At 29.8% G+C, this 25,051-nt stretch overlaps 1 protein-coding gene and 2 long non-coding RNA genes across 4 annotated transcripts; 1 reads left to right on the forward strand and 2 right to left on the reverse strand.

The window, feature by feature from the left end:
- Window positions 1-325: 325 nt before the first annotated feature.
- On the reverse strand, window positions 326-1,852 carry LOC126746565 (uncharacterized). The gene is made up of 2 exons (XR_007663931.1): window positions 1,674-1,852; window positions 326-1,460 (listed from the first exon to the last, which is right to left on the reverse strand). It is a non-coding gene; the product is annotated as an uncharacterized LOC126746565 (long non-coding RNA).
- Window positions 1,853-2,807: 955 nt separating this feature from the next.
- Window positions 2,808-24,672, reverse strand: LOC126746550 (26S proteasome regulatory subunit 8). Of its 2 annotated transcripts, none has more exons than XM_050454861.1 (7): window positions 24,518-24,672; window positions 24,016-24,157; window positions 23,733-23,956; window positions 14,434-14,620; window positions 14,169-14,375; window positions 13,753-14,048; window positions 2,808-3,017 (listed from the first exon to the last, which is right to left on the reverse strand). In XM_050454861.1, exons 1-7 carry the CDS (start codon window positions 24,533-24,535, stop codon window positions 2,877-2,879), a joined length of 1,215 nt encoding a protein of 404 aa, XP_050310818.1. In that variant the 5' UTR covers window positions 24,536-24,672; the 3' UTR covers window positions 2,808-2,876. The 2 variants fall into 2 exon arrangements, with proteins under 2 accessions (XP_050310818.1, XP_050310817.1); XM_050454860.1 differs by lacking the exon at window positions 24,518-24,672 and adding an exon at window positions 24,260-24,420.
- Window positions 9,616-10,406, forward strand: LOC126746562 (uncharacterized). The gene is made up of 3 exons (XR_007663927.1): window positions 9,616-9,707; window positions 9,766-9,909; window positions 10,164-10,406. It is a non-coding gene; the product is annotated as an uncharacterized LOC126746562 (long non-coding RNA).
- Window positions 24,673-25,051: the final 379 nt, after the last annotated feature.

A 25,051-nucleotide genomic window follows, 5' to 3' on the forward strand; every position in this document is an offset into this window, starting at 1 on the left:
GTAAAGAAAAAACTGTGTAAATTCTCATCTGCACTAGAAAGATAAGAAAGTGGATCGTGGGTAGGAGCTATGGTAGGGGAGGGTGGGCCACCATGAGACGGAAAAAGTTTTTTAAAATTAAAAAATATAGTTTTGTGTAAATGTTAGGTTTTAAAGAATGATATTTATAATCATGTTAATCTTAAAACAAAACATTAAAAAAAGTTTTAAATTAATAGTTTTGCGAGTGAATTTTAGAAACATTCTTTTTTTTAAAGATGTATCATGGAGGCCCAGAAAAGTGGGCCACCATAAGACAAAAGACATATGTGAAAAAAACAACATGTTTATTACAAAACTTTATTAAATGGCGGTTTTGACAACTAAAAATATGTACTTAAACGAAAAAAACACAAAAATATAAGATTTGTCAATGTAAAATATACCAAAAATCAAACAATCATTTATTTTTATTGGTAAAAAAAGAACTTTAGCGTAAATTTATATTACTAAACTGAATTTCGAATTTTAGATATTCCTGTAAACGTTTTGTTTTACCCAAATGAGATGGTGGCGGTAAAATCATTTTAACGTCATTTAAAGGAACCATTCCTACATCAGGTTCCAAAGGATACACGAAGTGTCCGCTGAATATTACCGACTTCCGCAAAAACTTTACTTCTACTTCATTGTTCTGTTCCTGCCGGTGCCCCGTTTAACATATGATTTTTAAATTTTTTTCTGGGGAACACCATTATTAGGGGCAGTGTATTACCAGTAGCACTTATTATGCGACATGTTGTAATCAAAACTCCTCGTTCTCCACTGTACATTGACTTACTTGTTTGATAAATTTCGACGACAGAACTTTTTTTGGTTTTTGAACAGTTATTGTTCCAGTTTCGTCTAGGTTATAAATCCGTGTACCATCAGAAAACTTCGACTATACGCTTTTTCAAGGTTATCAAAAAATAAATTTATATTATGTTTGTTCAACGAAGTTGCTTTTCAAAGACTACATCCTTCTGGTTGACGTATGCTTAATTCTTTTGCATGTCTTTTAAAAAAAAAAACCTGTAACCAGTCGATACCAGCAGATTTATTCTTATTCCAAGATAACGGAATGTTTTTTTTATTAATTTGGGCCATCTCATATGCCAAAACACGGGTATCTTTTGTAGTTTTCCCATAGCACATTTTCGAACATTTAATAATGTAATTGACTCAATCCTTCTCTTCCTCTTCATTAAAAACGAGGCGATGCTTATAATTGCTTTTCATTGAAACAATGTCATTTGGATTGGCTTTATTTTGTTCTTTTTTAACATACCTTTGCAACGTTTGAAACGATAAATTGTTTTCTTCTGCAGCTTTCCTAAGAGACAACTTAACTCCATTTATTCCTACTAAAACTTGCTTCTTTTCATATTTTCTTCTTTAAAGGTTCCTTTTTGGCTCTTTCTTGTTCGTCTTCTTGACATCTGCAAAGGTAAAACAATATGCTAGCAGTAGTACACACTAGGCCACCATGAGACAGTGTCTCATGGTGGCCCAAATAAATTGTCTTATTGTGGCCCATTTGTATATTTAGGAAAAAATATTATTATTATACAGTAAAACTAAAGTTGTCTTTTAAAAGTTATATTTAAAAATTAGCTAAAAGGTCAATTTACAAATGCATATAACTGTCTTACCTTTAGGGTTTATAAATCACTCAAAAAAACTTATCAAAACAATACATGAAAAAAAAAAATCGACCTCGCCACGTGCACTTTCCATAAAATCTAGAAGACGACTGACGCCAGCGGCGCGAAAAAATGTATATTCAGGTCATGCGCTTACAAAATAGTATATTATGCGACCGATTGATGGCTATCGCGTAAACGACTGGAAATGTTTACGCGATATATGCTGTTGATATCTTTATCAATAAACAAATACGAGAATTAAATCATTGACCAATTATCAATACCAGTAGTTTGGTTTTGTACAAGATCAAAAAGTTGCATGTTCTTTCCCAAAACCGTATATTCATCAACTTTTAATATTGTCAGGATGTCCTGTAAACTTGGTTTAGCGGAGATCCAACTTCTCTCACAACGATCCTGATCGGTCTATCAGAGGTTGTTTCCAGGGATGCCTTCTCTGCAGTTGCGTTGATTAAAAGGCCAGTTCTAGCACAGGCACACTTAGTTATGATGGTGCAGATAGTTCAAAGAAAATTACTTAGTTTGGTTTAATACTTGAATTTTGTTTAACAGATTCTTATCTAAGTGTACTAAAGGCTTTACCGACCCAAAGGGTAAAGGATCAGCTTGAAGTGATTATCGAAAAATTGATGATGGGCTTGTATTGACACTTGAAAATTATGTCATCGACTCATAGTGAAATAAAAATATATGCATAATTGCTATGGTTACATTTTGCGCCTGGAAATTCAGTTATGAAATTGATTAATAATTGTTTAGAAATTATGCGAAATTGATTGGGACTGTCCTCAGTGTCTGTATTAATTTGTGACAGTTTCTAGTCATTATAAGTCATTTTAAAACCAGACCAACAGAATTGCAGGTAATGTTTTAAGCATAACTAGAAGTTCATTTAATGATATGCCTATTAGGTAAAATCTGTGTATTTGGTGCCAATATAATTTTAAAAAAATGTTAAACTGTACACTGAACAAAATATGAAGTTGTACATACCTCAATCTAAGAAATTTAATAACAATTAAGATATAAACTGAAAATCTTTCTCATGAAGGGATAATATTGCTCCAAATAAGTTATAACGCTTGAAAGGGTTTATAAAGAACATAGGACATAAAAAAATTAAAGCTAGAGAATTATATTTATTATGATAAACAGACTTAAAAATACAAGATACAAAAAAGCACTTAATTACTTCCACAACTTTTTGATGGACATGTTCTTTTCAGAATCCTTTTGCATAACTTTAGCCACTGCCATCTCAAAATCTTCTTGGGTAACATGCACTCTTCTCTCTCGGAGTGCATACATACCAGCTTCGGTGCATACACCCTACAATTGAATTCATTTTATTGTAATATGACTGACTAGTGAAGGTCATGAAATATTTTTCAAAATAATTAATTGTATTTTTATCTTAGTGATTCGGATTTGGTATTAGGAACAAAAAAGACAATTTATAAATATTTGCGGATATAACCGATATTGAAAGAGATAAAAATGATTTTCGTGAACGTCATTTTAAGTCGTAGAGCAAAATAAATTATACGACGTTTCGTCTTTTAGCGTCCATAATCAACTTGTTTTGTTTTTAAATTATACTAGATTTAAATAGCCCTAATTACTTTCCCGTTGATGTATTATTGCACTTACATATTAACAAGAATTCAAGAACGCTATATTGATTTTAGTTTCACATGAAAGCTGATGAGTTTTTTGCAAAAAAAGTCATTTTAAGCTTTGGAGTTTTTAATCCTCTGAAAAACTTCTAAATAATTTAAAAACTCTAATCATTAATTTTAGTTTCATATGAAAACTAATATAAATAATACCAAAAAGGTAATTACAAGGGTGTGTGTCATTGATTTGCTTTGGGGCTTTAAAAAATATTTGAATATAATTGATTTTTTTTAATTTTAAGAAGAATCAGATTATGCAACTTTGCTATAATTTAACCGACTTTCTTGTATCTTTTACTGTTTCAAAATCCCAGTAGCTTTCAAATATTTTCTATTTTTTATTTATTTATTTTTACTTTAATAATCAAGGCAGTAGCACTTTTTTGCTTATTTAATTCCTATTTCCCTGTGTTCTAATCGGAGAGTTTTATTGCATGACCTGCCAATTTTTTTTCAGATATTGCATGAATAACTAGAAGATATAGCCTTTGGGTTTTTTAATGGAGTCCACTGGATTTTTAATGGAGTATTCGTTGTACATACAAAGTTACATCTGGAAATTATTTATTTTGACTTTCTAATTCCATAGTGAAGTTTAATTAAAACGGTTTAGAACACCACACTTTTCAGACCATATATTACTTTTAATATACATCTACTTAGCTGTAACAAAATTGCATGGAAAATGTCAAATTTTTAAGTACAGTCGTTGATTGAGAATATGGGAAGATGCGCAACCTTACGGGCAAAATCGTGCCACTAAAAGCGGCTGGCGGATAGATGGCGCAACAAGAAGCGCGCCCCAATCTCGTTTAAAAATCTCGTGTATCATTTCATTGTCTGGAGAGCGGACGAACAGGCTTAGGAGTTTTGGCACACACCTAGATTATTAAATTTGAATTTCCTTTATTATTTTTTAATACTTTTAATTGAGCAGATTTATTTTGCTTGTTTTCAAATAAAACTTGTTAATAGGCCGTCACTTAAAATGAATATTTGCGTTTATCGTGGATGCAGTAACGTGAAAAAAAGGACAAACAATATTATAAGTTTTTTTAAGTTCCCTTTAAAAAAGCCAGAAATACTCGCTGAGTGGATAAATAATTGTGGAAACCAGGAAATATATGTTATGTTATAGGGTGCCATGAATGAGATAAAGTCTTAATTTTCAATTAAGTAATCACGCAAAAATAGTTTTCACTGTATTTTATTACTTAGATCTGTTATGAGTTACTTATTTTATTGGGTATTATGTCACTTATAGCAAAAATCAATTTAGAAAATACTATCTCACATGCTCAAAAATTGAAAAGAAGAAGAAAATAGACTTATTCACGTATTTAGAAGAAATATGAACGTAAATCTTTAATTATATCTTTCGTTATACTTAATTTAATTTAAGTTCAATAAGTTTTAAATACAATAATTTACTTAAGGTATAATATATTTTTTTTATATACCTAGGAGCTGAGGTTTAATCTATTAATCTCTGAGCTCGTTTTTTTTTTTAATATCCTACCTAACTTTGTTATGAATATTAAAATTAAAAACGATAAAAACAACGAGAAGACCTACTTTTTAAATAAAAATACCTAATTTGAATCAACGTTTCGGTAGTTATATCTACTACCGTTATCAAGGTAAATAAAGTTAAATTAAAGATATGAACAAAATATACCTTACCTATATCTTTTAAATTTCTCGTTAATACTTCTTTTACAACTCATTACTTTAAATACTTTTTTTTATAATTTCACGGTTGATTAATAGCTTGACAAACTGTTTTAAAAGATAACAAAAAGTTCAAAGGTTATCTACTTCTTTTAAAATTAAAGGGGTGTGATCTTAATGTAAGTTAATGATAGAAAATATATGAATATCGTATATTTTAAATTATTAATTAATTTTGAGAATGCCCTGTTCTACCTCTCTTTTTAACAAAGGAATCCATGTATTATCAAAATCAACTCAACAAGTAGCTAAGCATTTATATTTTAGTTTATGTAATTTTGAAATTGGTTCCTTTGCTAAAATTGAGGAAGCATTCCAGTTTATTCTATGGTTATTGTCGAATGCATGTTGTGTAATTTTGGATTTTTCAAAATCATTGTTTTTTAATCGAATAATTGAAATAAAACCGTTTTAAAGTTTGGCAAGGTGTTCTAATGTAATGTTTTTGGTTATTTCGCAAAAATTTATTAATTTTATAGTCTTAAAGTAATAACTAGTCAGAATTCACCAAGAAAATTTTAATAAATTATTACTTTTATTTCAACAAGCAAAATTTAATCATTGTGATGTGTTTATTTTTGCCGTGAGTTGTGTATTGAGTGTTTTCAATTAACATCTTCTAAATATTTTAATATTGAAAGTTATAGCACATACTATAATGAAGAGGATTTAATAGTAATGATTCGCTGATAATGTTTTTTGATGACAAATTGCAAAATAATATAGAAATCTTTACAGAGGATATAGATATTGACTTGAAGGACGTAAATAGCAGTACAGTAAATGAATATCTCAGTGTTGATAAAACACCTCAAATTGTGGTTTTCTGCTTTATATTAAACTAACAACTAGATATGACTCAGACTCCTGCTTACATCCATTTTTTATCAACACCAGCACAACAACAAAACAAATAAATTGCTATATATTATTTGTGTCATAGATCACTATCCAATTATGGTTGGAATTAAATTAAAAAATTAATGACTTGGAATTATTAACATTAAACTTCACAAACTATGACTGGAGGTTACAGAAATTCAGGACTCTGAAGACGCTACCATTATTTTTGTTAAAAACCTTCAAAAATTATGAAGGCATCTGAGATAATAGAAGTGTTTAAAAACACTAAAAAGAAAGTGAAGAGGACTGATTGCCTCAATTAAACACGTACAGGAATAGACTGCAGAAGAGCCTACAGAAACATTACGATCATGAATTACAAACACCTACAAAGCTTATAGAAATCATTTAAATAAACTAATAAATATAACAAAGTATACATTTTACAAAAACAAAATAGAAATAGAAACAAGAATGATATGAAAAAAGTTTATAAAATCATAAATAAGATAACCGGTGGAGCCAAGGGCAAAAAAGCAATACATTGGTTATTAAGGATGAACAAGACCAACTTTTTAACGATCCTCTGGTCATGTCAAACATTTGCAACAAATACTTTGTGGATGTCTGTACAGAACTAGAGCAAGAAATAAGAGTGCCCGTTGAAACGTAATTATTTGTTTATAAAACTTAACTTTTAAGAAATTTCAATGTCTCCACCCTTAGTAGATCACTCATCACTTGACCCACCTAAATGACACCACTGTGTTGTATGTTAAAAAAAATAATAAAAACATAGTTGGCGGCATCATCCCATGTCTTAAAAAAATATCCAACACGGCCGCGTAACCGGAGATTCCAGCGTCGTTGAAAACCTGACTCAAAGAAGCCAAAAGCCAAGTCCACGCAGCTAAAATAAATCGTTCCTAGATTTGACGCTTCGTGGCAGCACCACACGATGCACGAAACTGAACGGCAATCCGATAGTCGACCGGGTACACTTTTTAACAGAGGATTGCGTCATCTTCCCAAATATTCAATCAACGGTACAGTTTCTTATATTAGTAGGGAGGACGTATGTAAACACATAAATACTTCTATTTATAGTGCGTCCCAAAAGTTATATCTAAATTCATTTAAAATTAAGCGATGTTTTTTTTTTGCAAAAACCCTGGGACCCGTCGATATTTATTCAAAGTTGCGTTTTTTTGTACGTGAAGTTTGTATAATATTTAATAATATAATGTAATAAATTTCGACCACCTTTTTTTTATTTCATTTTTGAATTTCGCGTGGAATTCTACGTATCTTTAATACATCATGTTCTATATCTAAAGTCAATTTTCGAATAAAACAGGATTCATGTAGCAAATAAAAAAAGAACAAAAATTAAATTAAATATTCGAAATGATTGTCATTCACGGCTTGAAAATATCCAAGGCGATCAATAATCTCTCGTTGCACATTTTCAATCATTTCCCGAGTTATGGCGCGCACTTTTCATCACTGCGAATTCTCCCCTTCAAGTCGTCTTGATTATTTGGCCTATTAACAAATACCTTCGACTTGAGGTATACCCACAAAAAAAAGTCCGTTGGTCTTAGGTCAGGCGACCTAGCAGGCCATTCAATTCCTTCCTATCCACCGATTGGAAAAGATTTAATCCAAAAATGTACGTATAGTGGCAGCATAGTATGGAGGACCAGTATCTTGTTGGAAAATTAATTCTTCCTCAGGATAGTCTGGGTGCAATGGATTTGGAAATAAAGCTAGTAATGCTAGAACTAATTCAAAGTGGAGACAATCGAGATACACTTGTTCCATTAAAGTCTGTTCAAAGAACATATATAATATACAGGGTGTTCCAAAAATAGACGGAGATATTTCAATAGATGATTCCTTGTAAAAAAATATGAGAAAAAGTTCCTATAAACATGGGTTCGCATGCACAGTTTTCAAGACACAGGGTGATATTTTTTTTTTAATTTTAATTTTTTATTATAAATTTCTCCGTCTATTTTTCGAACACCTTGTATAATAGGTGCATTCTATTACTTTTCCGCACTATACATTTAGTTTTTGACGGTAGTGGTATCAGCTCCATGATCCAATACGGTGATATACGGTATATATACGATGATATACGGAAGATATATCCTTAGAACATTGAAAGGCTAGAATTAGTAAACAACAACTTTGTTTGAGTCCAACATGTGCACAGGGGCAAGAGGGGTGTTTTATTTACAAACATATGTGCCGATTCTCTGTTGTCAAGTCGACACAAATTTCCAACGGAGGAAATTTTTAGCTATATTTTAACAAACATTATAACGTTAATTTAACTTATTTCTGTTATATTTTATAGGAAAATTTAAAATAAAAAGTATAAATACTACAATTAACCTATTTTAAGAATAAATATAATATCCTTAAGCAAAAAAAAAACAAAATTATTAACATTCTTATCCCTAAAACTGCTTCTAAAAAATTTGAAGCGACAACACCGGAGCTTCAGCGCCTAAACCATACGCGTTGTGTCATCTGTCAAACGGCTCTTTGTTTATATTCGGGATTCGTGTATTTTCTTTAATTTTTGGTTTAAAAAGGAAAAAAGGCTACGTTTTAGTGTTTTTTTTAAATTGCTAGGATGGCAAAAACTTGTGTCGTTTGTCCCGCATCATGATAAAAACGTGATTCAAGCCGATCTTTTCACAAGTAAGTACCGATACTTTCATAACATCACAACATGGGGTAACCATCATCATAAACGTAGAATAGGGGATCTTATAGATATAAACCTAATAAAAATTTGAATGTGAAAGTGTGCGTAAAATACCAACATATTTATATTTTTAAATCTAAATATTTTTTTGAACATATTCATCTATTAATAGGCTATAAAAGATATAAAACTAGAATTTTGTCCCTGGTTTTATTACAGGATTTTATGTTTTTTTTGTTGTTTTGGCAGAAAAAATGCATAATACCTATGTACCTATCTATATATAGTTTGATATCTATGTATAAAGTTAATTTTGTCTTTCTTTAAAATTTGTTCCATAATTTTTTTTTGTTTTACCTTATTGCAACTTACAATAATATATATAGTAAATGGCACCACATATTAATTTATTACTGTAATTTTTTTCTGCTTTTTGATTAAATATCAAATACTTATTATAGATTGCCCAATGATTATGCCCAAAGGGAACAATGGGTTTCATTAATGGAAATCAACACATTTAAAAAGAACATATTTGTTTGTTCAGATCACATCCTTAGAAGTGATATAAGGGAGATAATATTATCAGTAGCCAGACTTTATTAAAAAAATCAGCTCTACCTCAAAGGTAATTTTTTTAAATATATTTTTCTAGTATATTTATAGGTATGAGTATATTTTACCTTAGAATTATTGATAAAGGTTTGCATGCTTTTATTTACTACATTATGTAAGCTAAAAAAACAACCTTTTAAAACTTGTGCTTGGGCTATGTTGTAAAACATACAGCTTCTTCACAAAAAGTATTAGTGTTACTCATATAAGATTTATTTATACCTAATACTTATTAAATTAGGTATGTGTGTAAAACTATTTTTTTACTAGGATTTCTGATGCACTGGTTAAAAACACAGCAGCCAATAATTCAGTTAATTTACCAAGTGATTTACCCTTTAAAGCTACAGGGGTAGCTTTCCTGAAGAGTGCAAAAACTTCTTTAGCTTTCAAAATGGTATATAGTACAAACAGTGAAGCTAATATAGACACGTATGGATAATTAAAATAGATTAATATTCTTGATACACCAAATTTTGTATAATTACAGATCTGATCATTCATCATCAACAATAACTGCATCTGAGAATTATAGTTCTACAGTAACCGTGGAGTCTAGGTCAACAATTACTATTTCTCATCCAAGCCGTTTTTGTTTAACTGCTACACATTCCCTGACTCTGCCAAGGAAAAGGTATAAATACACTCAAAATAGACTACTAGTTTTATGCCATGTATCATCCTATTCTATATATCTTATTTAAAAGTGATATGGCATTTTATTGTATTATATTTGTTTAATTAAATGCAATTAATCAAATGTATGACATTACAAAGATTCTCTATAATAACATACATTTTATTGATCAATTGGATTATCATAATACATTTTTTTAATTTTTTCTTTTTAATTACGGTAATACTATATTTTTATGTATATTATTCTAGGGTAAAATCAAAATGATATCCTGAGGACCTAAGCACTGATGATTCCACCGTTTCAAGAGCTTAATCACTTGTCACCAGATTATGGAAAAAAAATAAAAAACAAAAAATTAAAATTCGAAGATTGCAACAAGCAAATTTGCGCCAAAGAAATTAAATTAGATGTCTCAAGTCATTATTAAAATACTTACATGAAATAATAACATGATTTTATGGAAAAGCCCAACATACTACATATTTTATTTGACTTGTAAAAGCACTTGTTTGTATATTACTACTAATAAACTCTCTAATCTAATCTATTGTACATAGTCTTTATTCTTAGCTTTGTTTTTTAGTATTAAAATTAATATGATATAATATTTGGTATTAGGTATTATATAGGTCACTATTAAATGTCTCAAAACCATTATACAGGCTAAATACTCATAATACAAATCTTATAACCTACAAAAAACCTGCAACTTCTTCACAATTTGAACATCCTTGTAGTTTTAACTTTTTCGGCTGAAGCAATACTGTTCCTTTGAAAAAGTCAGCAGCATAGAAGTATATATTATGTGATGTAAGTAAGTGATGTAAAACTGAGTTTTGTCCAATATAACAATAACAATAAAATTTTGCAAAATGTTAAAAATTTGTGTCTTAAAACATGATTTATTAAGAAATCTATAATATTATATTAATAAAATATTTAATTTTCATAAAAATGCTTTGACAAAAATGCTGCCTTTCATTAGGACCTTCCTCTAATGAAGTCCATTAAAAAAAACACATAAATAGCTCATAAATGGTAATATTACTTATACTCAAACTCTTTAATTATTAATTAATAAAAATTTATCAGGTAAATATTTGTTGACGACGTCACTGGTAAAGAGTGCTTGTATCTGTGACATAAACAATGCGATCGAGCGGCGTTGCGATGCCATTACCGTTTTCTCGTTTCTTCGTACTTTATTTTCATTTACTTAACTTATATTGACTTCAATATAGAGTATCTTATCAAATTTATTTTTAAAAAATGCTTGATATTTTATTAAAGGGAAGCAGTAGTATTATTTTGTGCCTTCGGAAACAACTGAAAATTTTTATGATATTATAAAGTGATTTTTGCTATTTCTCTATAAGCACTTGGCATCATTGCATCAGAGATGTTGCAAGCAAACAAACCTGCCCATAGTTCCACGGCATGCTACTTCTAGCCTTTCAATGTTCTAAGGATATATCCAATACGGTGATATAATTGTGCTTTTAACTATTCGGTGAACTTCAGATTTTACATGTGTAAATGAACCCCATCTGCGACAGAGGAGTGAATGCATTTTCTTCCTCGTTTTCCTCCAAAGAAACCAAAACGTCGATCAGATTTCGGCAGATCTCTAATTTGGCCAAATTCTCTAAATTTAGCCTCTATTCTATTCACCACCTTTTGACATATCGGAGAACGATCAGGATGGATTTCATTGAATAATTAAGCAGCTTTTCTTTGAGTGCGTGTTCTATCACCAAACCCACACATGCACAGAATTTCAGTTTTTCGAAAATATCCGAATACATATAATTATATAGATATGAGAGGTTTACAATACGTTTTTTGCAATATGATAACAAGATTACAGTTAACAAAGAAATCGTAATTGTTTTATGAAGGATGAACCCAAACAACCAACATTCAAAAAAAATTACTACAATGATTATTTTATCATAATTATTTTTTATATAAAATACAGATTCTTTTTGCAAATGTTGAGAAAAGTTTCTTCCCGTAATACTGCAATAAATGCCACAATAAACAAGAACGGTGTGTCGAAAAGGTTCAGAAATAAGAACGGCTTGTAGTGCCCTAAAATTGGACCAAACACGATCCAGCAGAAGCGTTGGATCGTGATTAGTGTTTTAAACAGGAATTGGGTATTTCAAAGACCGTTCCTAAAGCTTGGGAAAAACATGATATAAAAGTTAAAATACTCCAAAACTCCAAAATTTTCCGATGATCAATGACGACGGACGAAATTTTGAGAAATCGTTATAGAAAAGGCTAATACCAAAAAACACAAACAAGTGTTCGTTATTAGTCAAAGGAAAATGAGCATAGCTTTGAATATTGTACACAGTATAAACAAGAATTAAATGTTTGAACAATCTGTATAGATTTTTTATTATACCAAAATCCCGTTTTTTATCATCACAGCTTTACCTAAACGGAATAATATTACATTAACCACTGTTCAATGACTGCTGACGAAGACCCTAATCCTGACTGTTTTCATTCATTCATAAATTTCATCATTTGTAATTTAAAAATATAAATAAAGAAAAATGTACAAAAGATAAAGTTTTTTTGTTATAGTTTAAGAAATTTGATAGTTGATATTATGAATGAAAAACTAAGATAAAGCTAATTTTTTTTCAAACATACAATCCTATATGTGCACATTTCTAACAAAATCCTAAATATAAAATAAAGATCTTTAAATCGAAATAATCATACATATACGCAAAAAAAAACAATATGAAATATTTTAAATCCAGTCCTGTAGAGCCAAGCACTTGCAAATTAAACTTCTCTGATAGAGAGTCTTGATATTAGTTCGGTAAGGATTTTTACAAGCGGATTATTATACATATTCAATGATTGTAAAAAGTTGAATTTTTTTAAAGGAAAAATCATTCTTGCTGAGAGCCTATACATAGTGCTGTTACTGTGATATTATATTTATTACTAGTATCCATTGGACGCAGGATATCCGTCAAAAAGGTTCTTGATCCACTTGTGATCATGCAAAAGAGCACTACTAAAGATTTGTCTATTTTAATATAAAAAATATCCATCAACTGACCTGTTTGAAGAGGCAGGAGTTTTTCAAATTCACCATATATCATATATAAATTCAGTGATAAGACTCCTATACAGTGATAAAATTATCCAAAATAAACTTGTAAGTACTTACAGCAACAAGATATAAAATAACTTAAAATAAACTTTTCATTTACTAAAAGATCTCTGGTTTATACAGGACAAAAAATTTGCAGCACTATTCCTCTTAAATTGAGAAAAAAACCATATTTCAAAATTAAATCTTGGATGCTCTTAACAAGTCTTGAGCAATTGCTTTCCTAAATTAAACACTTGTCGCTTTTTTCTTCCTTACTCTGTTATGTTTATCTTTTTTCTCTTTTATGTTAATGATAATTAGATAATATTAGGTACTGTTATTAGCTTAAAAGTATAATACTGTTTAAACACTTGGATTTTATTTTGTAGGAACTAGATATAGGCATATTTTTTGTTTGGAAACACACACAAACTTACAAGTTCATCCTGTCTCAAATTACATTTATAACTGCTTTATAAAATTAACTTTGAAATAAACATTATTTTATTATTGCATGTTATTGCAAAATCGACAACAAATTCGTAGCGCAGTTTAGGCGTGACACAACACTCCCGACAGGCATTCACATTTATATATAGAGTTAGAAAAACATCAATAAAAGATAAAAAAATATTAGATTTTTTTGTGTATCATTATAGACAATAATCCAAAAATTATTTAAAACTATTTTATTATAAAAAATTAAAACATACCTTAACTTCTGCACCACTAGCGCCAGGCATCAGTTCGGCGATCTTTCTTAAATTGATTCCCCTGGTCAAGTTCATCTTTCTAGAATGGATTTTAAGAATGTCCAGCCTAGCTTCCTCATTCGGTGGGGGGAATTCAATCTTCCTATCGATTCTACCAGGTCTTAGCAAAGCCGGATCTAAGATATCTATTCTGTTAGTGGCCATGATCACTTTTATATTTTTGGTCGCTTCAAATCCGTCCAGTTGGTTGAGGAGTTCCAACATTGTTCTTTGTACCTCAGAATCTCCACCGGAACCTAGAAAATTCATATAGAAAGTTGCTTTCTTACATACAAAAATATTTTATCAAACTATTTTTTCTATTTTAATATATTTTCATAATTACAACCTGTTTTTATTTTTTATTAATGACATACCTGATTCAATACGAGAAGATCCAATAGAATCGATTTCATCCATAAAGATGATTGAAGGCGCGTGCTCTCTAGCCATAACGAAAAGCTCTCTCACCATTCTGGAGCCTTCACCAATAAACTTTTGCACCAATTCAGAGCCAGACACTCGAATAAAAGTACACTCCGTATGATGTGCTACTGCACGAGCCAACAAAGTTTTTCCAGTACCTAAAAAGAAAAAGAGTTTTTGTAAAATCTCTATAAGCATAGAAAAACAAAATTTTACCAGGAGGTCCATATAATAAGACTCCCTTGGGTTGGGCAATTCCGAGAGCGTCAAATAATTCGGGATGCTTTACAGGTAGCTCAATCACTTCCTTGATTTCTTTGATTTGCTTGTCCAAACCACCGACCATTTCATAGGTTGAATCTGGGACCTTTTCAACCATCATAAGGGAAACCAACGGATCAACCTATTAAAATACAGCTTTTTTTTCTAAGGATCTTCAAATAATTTATATCATAATTAAATAAATTTTAAAAGCATTGGATTGTTTAAAGATTGGCTTAAAACAATTTCTATAACAGAGAGGTGAAATAAAAGGTAAGGATAACTTAAAAATAATGATAGCTCAGTTAACGATTACACAAAAATATCTACAATTTCTTTTATGACTACACAATTTCCTATTCAACGATTTGTAGGAACAACTTATTCTACTAAAAAGAGACGATAAAAATGCATAAAATCAATATTGACACAGAATTCAATATGATACAAATAGGGATCGAGGGTCATTCTGGCAATATTTAAAGACCAACAAAAATTCACCAAATATTCCAGTTCAAATGTTTCTATATGATGCTGAATACACTGATGGCGAGAGTGTAGCAAATACATTTGCATCCTAATTTAAATCCGTATATGCTGAAGGTGATGTGTGCCATCCAGAGCACACTCAGCGTTATAAGACTTGTGACAGTTTATTTTAATGATTTATTTATTTATGATTCTCTTTACAAACACTGAGCAGAGAGTAATTACATGTAAAGGCGGCAACAAAGATTAAATTAAAACCTTAACTTAAAAATATAACATGGTTTGTAATAAAAAAATATATAGGATACCACTGTATCTATAAATCTATATTATACCTATATCTATTTTTAAGGGTCAGCCTTAGATCTGCAGAAGACATATTAAATAAATCCACATGAACTTGATTAAGGAACTGGTTCGTAATTGTCATCACATTATTCATTGGAGACACACTATCAGAAATAACACAAAATAAATTGTGTGGATTCCAAATCCTTAAATTGACTTTTAGTACATTTATTTTGATGAAGTTTATAAGATCGCAGTTACAATATTTAATGTTATTTATAATAAAGAACAAATATATCACCGCTTGTTGTTTTCTCCTATCTTGTTGTTTTCTCCTCCTTATATATCTCCTATATGAGATCATATAAGGATATTCATTGTGCTTTCTAACATAGAGATACCTGGCAAATCTTTTTTGAACTTTTTAAATTTGATCAATATGTGTTATTGTCATAGGATATGTGACGCATATTCCAAGTGCGGTCTCACCAAGGCATTATATGATCTTATTATAGTTGGTATTTAAAAATTCTCACTGTTTCTAATTATAAAACCCAAAGATTTAAGAGCCTTTTGTATAATGTACATGAAATGATTATTAAACCTGAAATTCGAATTAGAAACAACACCCAAGTCTCTGGTTTCAACGGAACGGTTTAATTTAATGCCGCTAATATGATAGTTATACTCTACTGGATTGATTTTTCTTGTATATGATACTACAGAACATTTATTAACATTCAATGACATTCCATAGGTGTTGTTTAATACTCTCTATATCCAACTAGAGGCAGTCGCAGTCTTCACGTGATGTAACAGTCTTAAAGAATTTGAAATTATCCGCGAACAATAAGTAGACCAGCAGGAGAGGCAGTCGGATAATGAGTTAATAAAGCTTATAAAAAATAAAGGCCCTAGATTGCTACCACATGCTCCCACTCTCACCAGCTGTACCCTGTCCGACAGATAAGATCGCAAAAAACAATAGGCATCCTCAGATATGCCTAATTTAACCAATTCATTCAGCAGCAGATCATGTTTAACCTTATCGAATGCCTTCTCACAGTCTGTATAAATAAGATCTAATTGGTTCTTATTTAATATGTCTTCAGCTATATGTTCTGAAAGTACTGTAAGATTTGTTACTGTGGACTTATCTGTTATAAAACGATGTTAAAATTTGGAGATTTTAGGTTTTAGAAATTCAGACATTTTATTGAACAATATTATCTCAAAGACTTTTGCAATGACATTAATCAAGCTAATAGGCCGATAGTTCCTGATATCTCCTCTGTCACCACTCTTGCATATCTTTATAAATATATGCGGGGATATTATCAACCCCTGTAGACTTTTTTGGCTTTAGTTTTTTAATATATTAATAATAATATAAATTCTATTATATTAATTATAGCGATGTGGTAATATACCATCTTATATAATAAAGGATTTTGATAGGATTTTTTGCTGAACCACTGAGGATATTATTCAACATGTCTTTAAATGCCAAAACTTTGTCCAGTTTTAAAAAAAGAATATTCTGCAAATATTCAGTATTATAGACCAATTGCTATTTTATCATGTCCTGCAAAGATTTTTGAATCAATTATTATATAGACTCATAACAAACTAACAGATAGACAACATGGTTTCGTAAAAATAAATAAACGTCTACAAATTTATGTAACATTATGGAATATATAGCAGATACTCTGGATAAGAAATTCCAAGTAGATTCTAAGGATTTTACAAAAGCTTTTGTCAAGATCTCACACAGTGTTCTTTCAGATAAATGAGATAAAGAATTTGGGTTTAGTACTAGTTTCATATTAATATTTATTTATTTTAATATTTAGTTTAGTGTTTTAAGTCTTATTTAAAACATAGATAACAAAAAGTTTTTGTTAGAGCATATAAGTCAAATTATTTTATTGAAACATCAGGTGTCCAATAAAGATCCAATCTAGGACCACTACTGTTCCTTTTCTTTATCAATGATTTGACTAAGGAGATTAATAATTCAAAATCTTTATTATTTGCTGAAAATTATATAAAAAATATACAAGACTGCAAAAACCCTCAAGATGATTTTAACAGAATTTATAGTTGCTCATTAAGGTATGATCTACACTTTAATACATATTAGCAAATGTAGTGTAATGAGCTTTACAAACTAAAATTACTTATGATTATAAGATTAATAAAGAGGTTCTGTCTTAAGTTGATAAGATGGGTCTTGGTGTTGTTTTTGATTTGCACTTTAATTTTAAAATGCATATCAGTGAAATTGTTAACAAAGCATATATGGATTAATTGTCAGAAACAGCAAGAACTTCAACAATCTAAAGTGTGTCAGAACATGTAAGATACTCTATATGTAAGAACCACGCCAGAGTATTGCTCTAATATCTCTATATTACTTTATTCATAAATATGCTATAGAAAAAGTTAAAAAAAACCAATTTCAAAAGAATTGTATGCGGATGGTGCACATACAATTTTTAAAAATTTTCCTATTATTAACATGTGTAGATATAACGGAGTAAAGGAACAATATGATATTATTAATATAGGTTTCAGTAGTCTTAAAAATCTACTCAAAAAAATACTGTAGCTCTTATGTACTTACATTAAGTTATTTTGTAAAATCCTCCTACCCTGTAAATGATCATATTATATGTCTGAAGAGTTTGTAAATAAATAAATACAGGGTGTTTCAGAACTATGGCATCAAACTTCTGGGGGTTGTTCAGTGCAACAGAAGAATCCATTTGAATATAATTATGAACCCATGTCCGGAAATGCGTCACTACGCCCCTAAGACGCGTTAAAATTTATAAAAAACATTAATTACCATAAAATTTTTTGAAAATTGTTTAAAATAAACGCTTCTCAAAATTCTCAATGTCATGTTTAAAAATTTTATAGCTTACAAGTTTTAAACATTTATTGCTAATGGAAAACTTTACCAATCAAGAATTGGCGGATATGCATTTGGCATACGGAGCAACAAACTGCAATGCACGAGTAGCATCGCGGTTGTATCATGAACGTTATCCCGAACGACAGCATCCTGGATACAAAAAGTTTATTACGGTTCATCGGCGGCTCGCTAAGACAGGCATGTTTAAGACCAAGATGCATGATACTGGTGTTGTTCGAACCGTAAGAACGGTCGCATTTGAAAAAGAGGTGCTTCAGCGAGTTGCCGATGAACCATCAAATATCACACGTGACATCGCTAAGAATATGAATACATGAGTAACGCTTCTGTCTGGCGGGTACTACACGAGCAACAATTCCATCCTTACCACTTCCAGAAACTTCAAGGTATGACTGCAGCCGATTATCATCCTAGAGTTCAATTTTGTCGATGGCTTCTGGATCACATCATTGCACAACCAAATTTTTTACGATATGTTTTGTGGACCGATGAAGCCTCTTTCACAAGAGACGGTATTTTTAATAGTAGGAATAGCCATGTTTGGGACGAAGAAAATCCTTATGCAATTTTTCCAAGAAAACATCAGAATCGTTGGTCTGTGAACGTATGGGCAGGCATTGTTGATGATTATTTAATTGGGCCATAGCTTCTACCGGAACGGTTAACAGGACCTATTTATCTGCGTTTCTTGGAGGAAGTTCTCCCAGAACTCCTTGAAAATGTTCCACTAAACGTTAGACAGCAAATGTGGTTTCTGCATGATGGAGCGCCGGCTCACTTTGCTGTACAAGTACGCGAGTATTTGGCTCAGCGGCTTGGGCACCGTTGGATTGCCAGAAGTGGAGCAGATTTAGATTTAACTCGCTTTTTAGATTTAACCGAAATTTATTTTAGATTTAACCTCGCTCGATTTTTTCTTATGGGGACTTAAAGTCTTTAGTCTACAAAACTCCAGTAGAATCAGAGCTAGACTTAATTGGACGAATAACAGCAGCATTTGAAATCATTCAAAACGAGGATCAAATTTTTAGTGTAGTCCGCCGAAATCATGTGCGGCGTTTAAATCGATGTATTGAGGTTGGAGGAAGACATTTTGAACAATTGTTGTGATGGTATCACATAAAAAAGGTAAAAATCAATGCATCAGATCCTATTTAGGTAATTAATATTTTTTCTAAATTTAAACGCGTCTTAGGGCCGTAGTGGCGTAGTGACACATTTACGGACATGGGTTCCTATGCTCAAATGGATTCTACTGTTGCACTGAACAACCCCTAGAAGTTTGATCCCATAGTTCTGAAACACCCTGTATAATGCATAAATTAGACCATTTGAATTTGACCATTTTGAATTAACTGGTATGTTAATTCAAAAGTTTTGTTAGAAAAAGTTCAAAATAGATTCCTATATCTCATCATGTCATGTCCATATTTCCTATAACAGCATGGTAACCAGTTTTAAAATTCAAAGAACTTTTTTTATTATATCTGTAATGCCTTGCATTAATCCTCAAACCTACAGACAAAATGTTTCTAAAGCAGTTGAAGCTGCATTCCCATTCAGTTATGTTGCTTAGACTGGATCAAATTAATACAACATTGCAAGAAGTAAAATTTCGACTTGTGGTTATTATTGACCCACCAGAAACAACAAACCTCTAAAAAAATTAAATTTTGGGTCATGTTAATCCGCAATGACGCCTAACCTGTTAAATTATGTGTTTAGTATACAATGACAATATTTGTGATACTGTAAAATGAGCTATTATATCCTTGTAAAGGTAATAAAAATCACTCTCTACTTACTACAACTTAATGTTTTTTTTTTAGTATTATATGTGATGGAAGTGCACGGATGGTCAACAAATTATCAATTATTTATAAATATGATATCAATGTTGAAATCAGTTATATTATGTTGGGTGAATATAGTTCCACGCAAAATAAATAGGTATTTAACATAAACATCCCCAATACCAGTACAATATTGGTGCAATATTTATTATGTAGTTTAAATTTAATTTAATTTTCTAATCATCACTCATTGGTTTGATGTTTAGAAGATAAAAATATAATCATATTTTATTTATCCAATATATTCTCATTACTAGTGTTACCTATATTATTCTATGATTTCCCAATATTTCTCCCAGAAATCTTCTTTAGTGTTTAGTAACCATTGATTAGGGAAATCACGAAATTTATTATTAAAATCTTATGTACCATTTTTATCATGAGAGAAACTCAGGTAAAAGTCGATTTTTATAAGAATAAATGTTTGACCTTTTTTACTTTCCCTCTCGATGTAATGTAGAAGACAGATTATATATCATAGAAAATATTTATGTAAATATTTTTTTTAACCTGATATTGGTAACCCACTTTATCTGATCTAACTTAAAGAATGTGTGTGAATATTAAAATCCCACATTTATACATGTTTTATAAAAAATTAGTTGGCTAAAATACTAGAATTCACCAATATCAGGCTTAATTATTAATAAAACATATATGGCTTTTATGCAGTTTTCTATATCAATAATCATTAATTTCACATATTCCAATATTTATTATATAATATTCCATATATCAATATTTTAAGTTAATATTAAATTATTATTAGGTTTCATACTTTTCAGTTTTAAAGGATATATTGGAAATAGTTAATGTGATTAAATAATTTCAATATTGAAATACCATATTAGGACCATTTTAATGCAATATTGTTGGTATATTTGGTAAAAAAACATATTGGTAACAGATTAGTGTTTAAATTGAATAATAAACCACATTTTAAAATAATGAGATTTCATAATATTCCAATTTTGTACCCATATTCTTATGAAATATAAATATATTATTTATTACCCAGTATTGGCAATGTCAGGCTACTTTATGAAATCCAATTCTATAATATATATTTTTAATGTATTATTAAGTTTTATGGCTTAAAGCACATATTGGGAATAAACTAGAGATATTGCACAAAATTTGCACAAAACTGCAAATTTTGTGCAATATGTAATATAGTTATGCCAATTGTATGTAATATATTTTACCATTGCTTAATAGTCTAGGCTAAAGGTACTATTGAATAAAAAAAATTATTATCCAACAACTAACAGTTGAAAATGGTAGGGTAGTTGACGTCAAGATAAAAAGAGTTGTAGTAATCTTCCTAAAAATCTATAACTTTTATAAGTCACAAATTTAACATATCTTCAAAATATCCCCAAATTTCCACAAAAACAACTAATTTTGATGAAGCAAAAATATTCTTTATGTCCTAAATAGCTATAAATATTCAGAGATTTATAATTTTTTTTTATGAACAGAACTAATTATTTATTAAAATAAAAATTGCCTTAGGATTCATTGACTTATAAGGTTCATATGGGTCACCATTTTTTTAATTTCACATTTATTTTCTTACAAATTAATTAAAATATCTACTCCCCATTTTAATATGTATATCAAAAATGCAAAAAATAAATTTTAATTCAATTAAATTTTGAGTATTTGTTAATATGTTGAATTTATTAACAAATTAAAAAAAAACTAATTACACCATTCAGTTCTGATGGAAGAAATACAATGTATTTTAATAATTTATTTGAAAATTATATTTGCTGTAATATTGCTAAAAACCTTCAATTTCATTAATAAGCTTAAAATACTTACCTAAAGTATTTTGTGATTTAAAAAAAAAGGACTTCTAAAAAAAGTTTTGTATTTTTTAAAATTCTAAACAACTTATTTGAATTTCCATTACAATTGACATAAGCTGTTCTGATTTTTCATGGTTAGAGGGAAAATAGACAAATTTGAGAGAAGTAAAGTTTAAAAAAATCTGTAAACATTCCCCAATAACTTTTATCTGGTAACATTAAGAATGATTAATAATTTTTTGAAAAAATGCACTCTTTTATTTACTTTGCTATATATATAATCCATTTTTCAATCACAAACTCCATTCTTTAATTAACTGTTTATGAATTGAATAGTTTATTTACATTTGTAAAAAAGTGGCCGTTATTTGTGGCAAATTGTACTGTTTTCTTTCTACACACCTTTTACTAGGACAGGTAAAAGTTTAATTTAAGCTGTCAAATATTTCTTTATACATTACAAAGAAACAATTTGGGTACATTTTCTGTACAAGGATTTTTTTTCTGTAAAATTGAATGGTATAATCAGCTATATGCTCCTCTACCATTTCCAATAAAATTAATAATCATAATTTTATTTTTAATTTAAATTGGTGCATTTAGCCTGGATTATAAAAATATTTGCTGCTATAAAAATTAATTGTAGGGTGAATATTGAAATTAAATATTAGGTCTACATCTCTATTGAGAATTAAAACAATTTAACTCCAATATCTCAAATTATGAACAAAAAATTATCATATCATATTTTTTCAGTGAATTGGACTAATAAGACCAATCAGTATTATTGTTATATCAGCAAATGATATTTGTGACACCCTCAGAAATCATAGGAAATCACAGGAACAATATTAGCAACATTACATTATCATGGACAACACCTGGAATAACACAACAATCAAAGCCAGTAAGAAGGAATTAGAAGAAGGGAGATGCCTATATTGCTCTTGGAAATTTAGAAATGAAAGATTATATTTTGTATTTAAAGCAAATGATATATGGTTCAATGCAGACGAAGTGCTTTCAGCCCTTAGGTTCTTATCTTAATGAATAACATGAAATAAATACAACATTTTTTAGAACTTACTTGCAAATCGACATGAAGGATTTTTTCTTCTTCGGCATTGAAGCCATAACAAAGCTGCTACACTCTAGGTGTATACAATACATCCAGAAACACAAGACTAATTGATATAGTTGAACTGAGTTCAAAATTAATAAAAGATTAAACTTGTACACCAATCAGTTAAAGTCACATAGTTTAAAACCTAAAAATGTTAAAAGTATTACATATGACAATGACAATTTGAAACCTCAAAAGAGGCAGTAATGAAGGAATTTGAAAATTAGTATTGCATTGTGAATATGAATGGAGTATGTAGTTTTGGTGTTCATGTAAATGTTTTATTAATTTCAAGACCATTTTAAATGTAAAATTAATTATCATGTTTCTAAATGTATTGCATACACCTAGAGTGTCACAGCATTGTTATGGCTCCAAGGCCAGAGAAGCCAAAACCTTTGTCCATTGACAAGTGAGCTCTACAAAAATTTTTATATTTATTGCTCATTAACCCTTAACTTAATAAATTTTTAAAAACATTTGTATTAATTTCCACTTCACTTTTAGGTATCACTAAAGAGTGCCTAAGGGTTGAAAGCTCTTGCCCTGCATTAAACAATATATCAATTGCTTTAAATACAAAAATTCACCTTTCATTTCTAACTTTAGAAAATATGTATCTAACGTTAGGTTGATTGTATGACTGAACAAATATGAAACTTAAAAAAGCTCATTTTAGCATTTTGAATTTATCCTCCTTTCAAATTATTATTATTGCTAAATTATTATAAACATAAATAAACCTTGTTTGGAAGGATCTTATGTAAAGTATAGCTCTCATTTCTCAATGCAACTCTGCAATTTGGTGTCACATCATTGATGTCAATATTCTTGTCAATATCAACAACAAATTTCCCTTCTGGATGTACTTTTACTAGAACTTTCTTCTTATCCATTGGCTTTACAACTTCGCCTACATAGCTTCCTTGCTCTTGTAGAAGCATCAGTTCTTCCCTTAACATTCTCACTAAACAAAAAACAAATATGTGTGAATTATTTCTTTATGAACAAAAGTTTAACCCTTACCTTTAGCATTCAATTCATTTCTTTGAGCTTGTAAGCGTCGTAAGTTCTGACTTTTTTCAGCAACAATCAGTTGTAGTTCCTCAATTTTGGTAATATAATAGGACCTAAAGCCTTCACCTTTAGGGCCTCCATCTATATCCATCTAAAAATTGTTAAAACAAAGCAACATGACATTAATAACATAGTAAAAACAATTAATGATGTAAAATAATAAATATAATGTATACAAATACCAATGCCCTACATGTTTGTGGATTGAATTAGTCGAAGAATCTACTTTGTTTTTAAAATAGTCAATATCATTGTCATCACACAACTTATCATGATGTTCCATTTCTTTTAAAATGTCTTTTTTTATGGGGCGCTTACGTTTTTTCTTAGAAATTGAAATATCTTGCCCCATAGTTTAAATTTGAAAAAAAATAAAACCAAAAAAATTTGTTGTCAAATTGACAATATATATGACATTTAATGATACTATAAGTTATTAAACAATTCCTACCTTATTAATTACGGTCATTTTTGCCTTTTTTCACTTATACACTAATATTTAGTGTTGAACAAATTGTGGAAAGTCAATTCGGATATGAAATAATACAAATTTTACAAATCACTCCGATTGACTACTTTGACATTGATTGATTGTTGGTTGACAGCTAAAATGACATTGACAAATGACATCTCTTGACCAACATAAGGCCCAGTGCATAAGTCGCAAAACGTAAATCGCGTATTGCGACTAATGTTCCTATTGGTTGGTTAAATGAAGTTCTATGTTCTGGAGATACACTTTTATGATTTTTTAGAGAATTTTCTTGGATCTCTGATAAGTAATTCTAAATATTGCCTTAACAATAAAGTGCTTGTTGTCAATGGTATCGTAATATGTTGATACTGTGCAAATCTAATGTCAAAAGGTGTTGAAAGTAAATTTTCTAAATTTAAATTCCAACTTAATGTGGGAATTTGAGAATCAGCCTCAGCAATATTTGCTGTTATAACTCAATTCAGTATGCATTTTCTGATGTCAGCTGAG

The sequence above is a fragment of the Anthonomus grandis genome, chromosome 17, assembly GCF_022605725.1.
Source record: "Anthonomus grandis grandis chromosome 17, icAntGran1.3, whole genome shotgun sequence".
NCBI classification, from domain to species: Eukaryota; Metazoa; Arthropoda; class Insecta; order Coleoptera; family Curculionidae; genus Anthonomus; species Anthonomus grandis.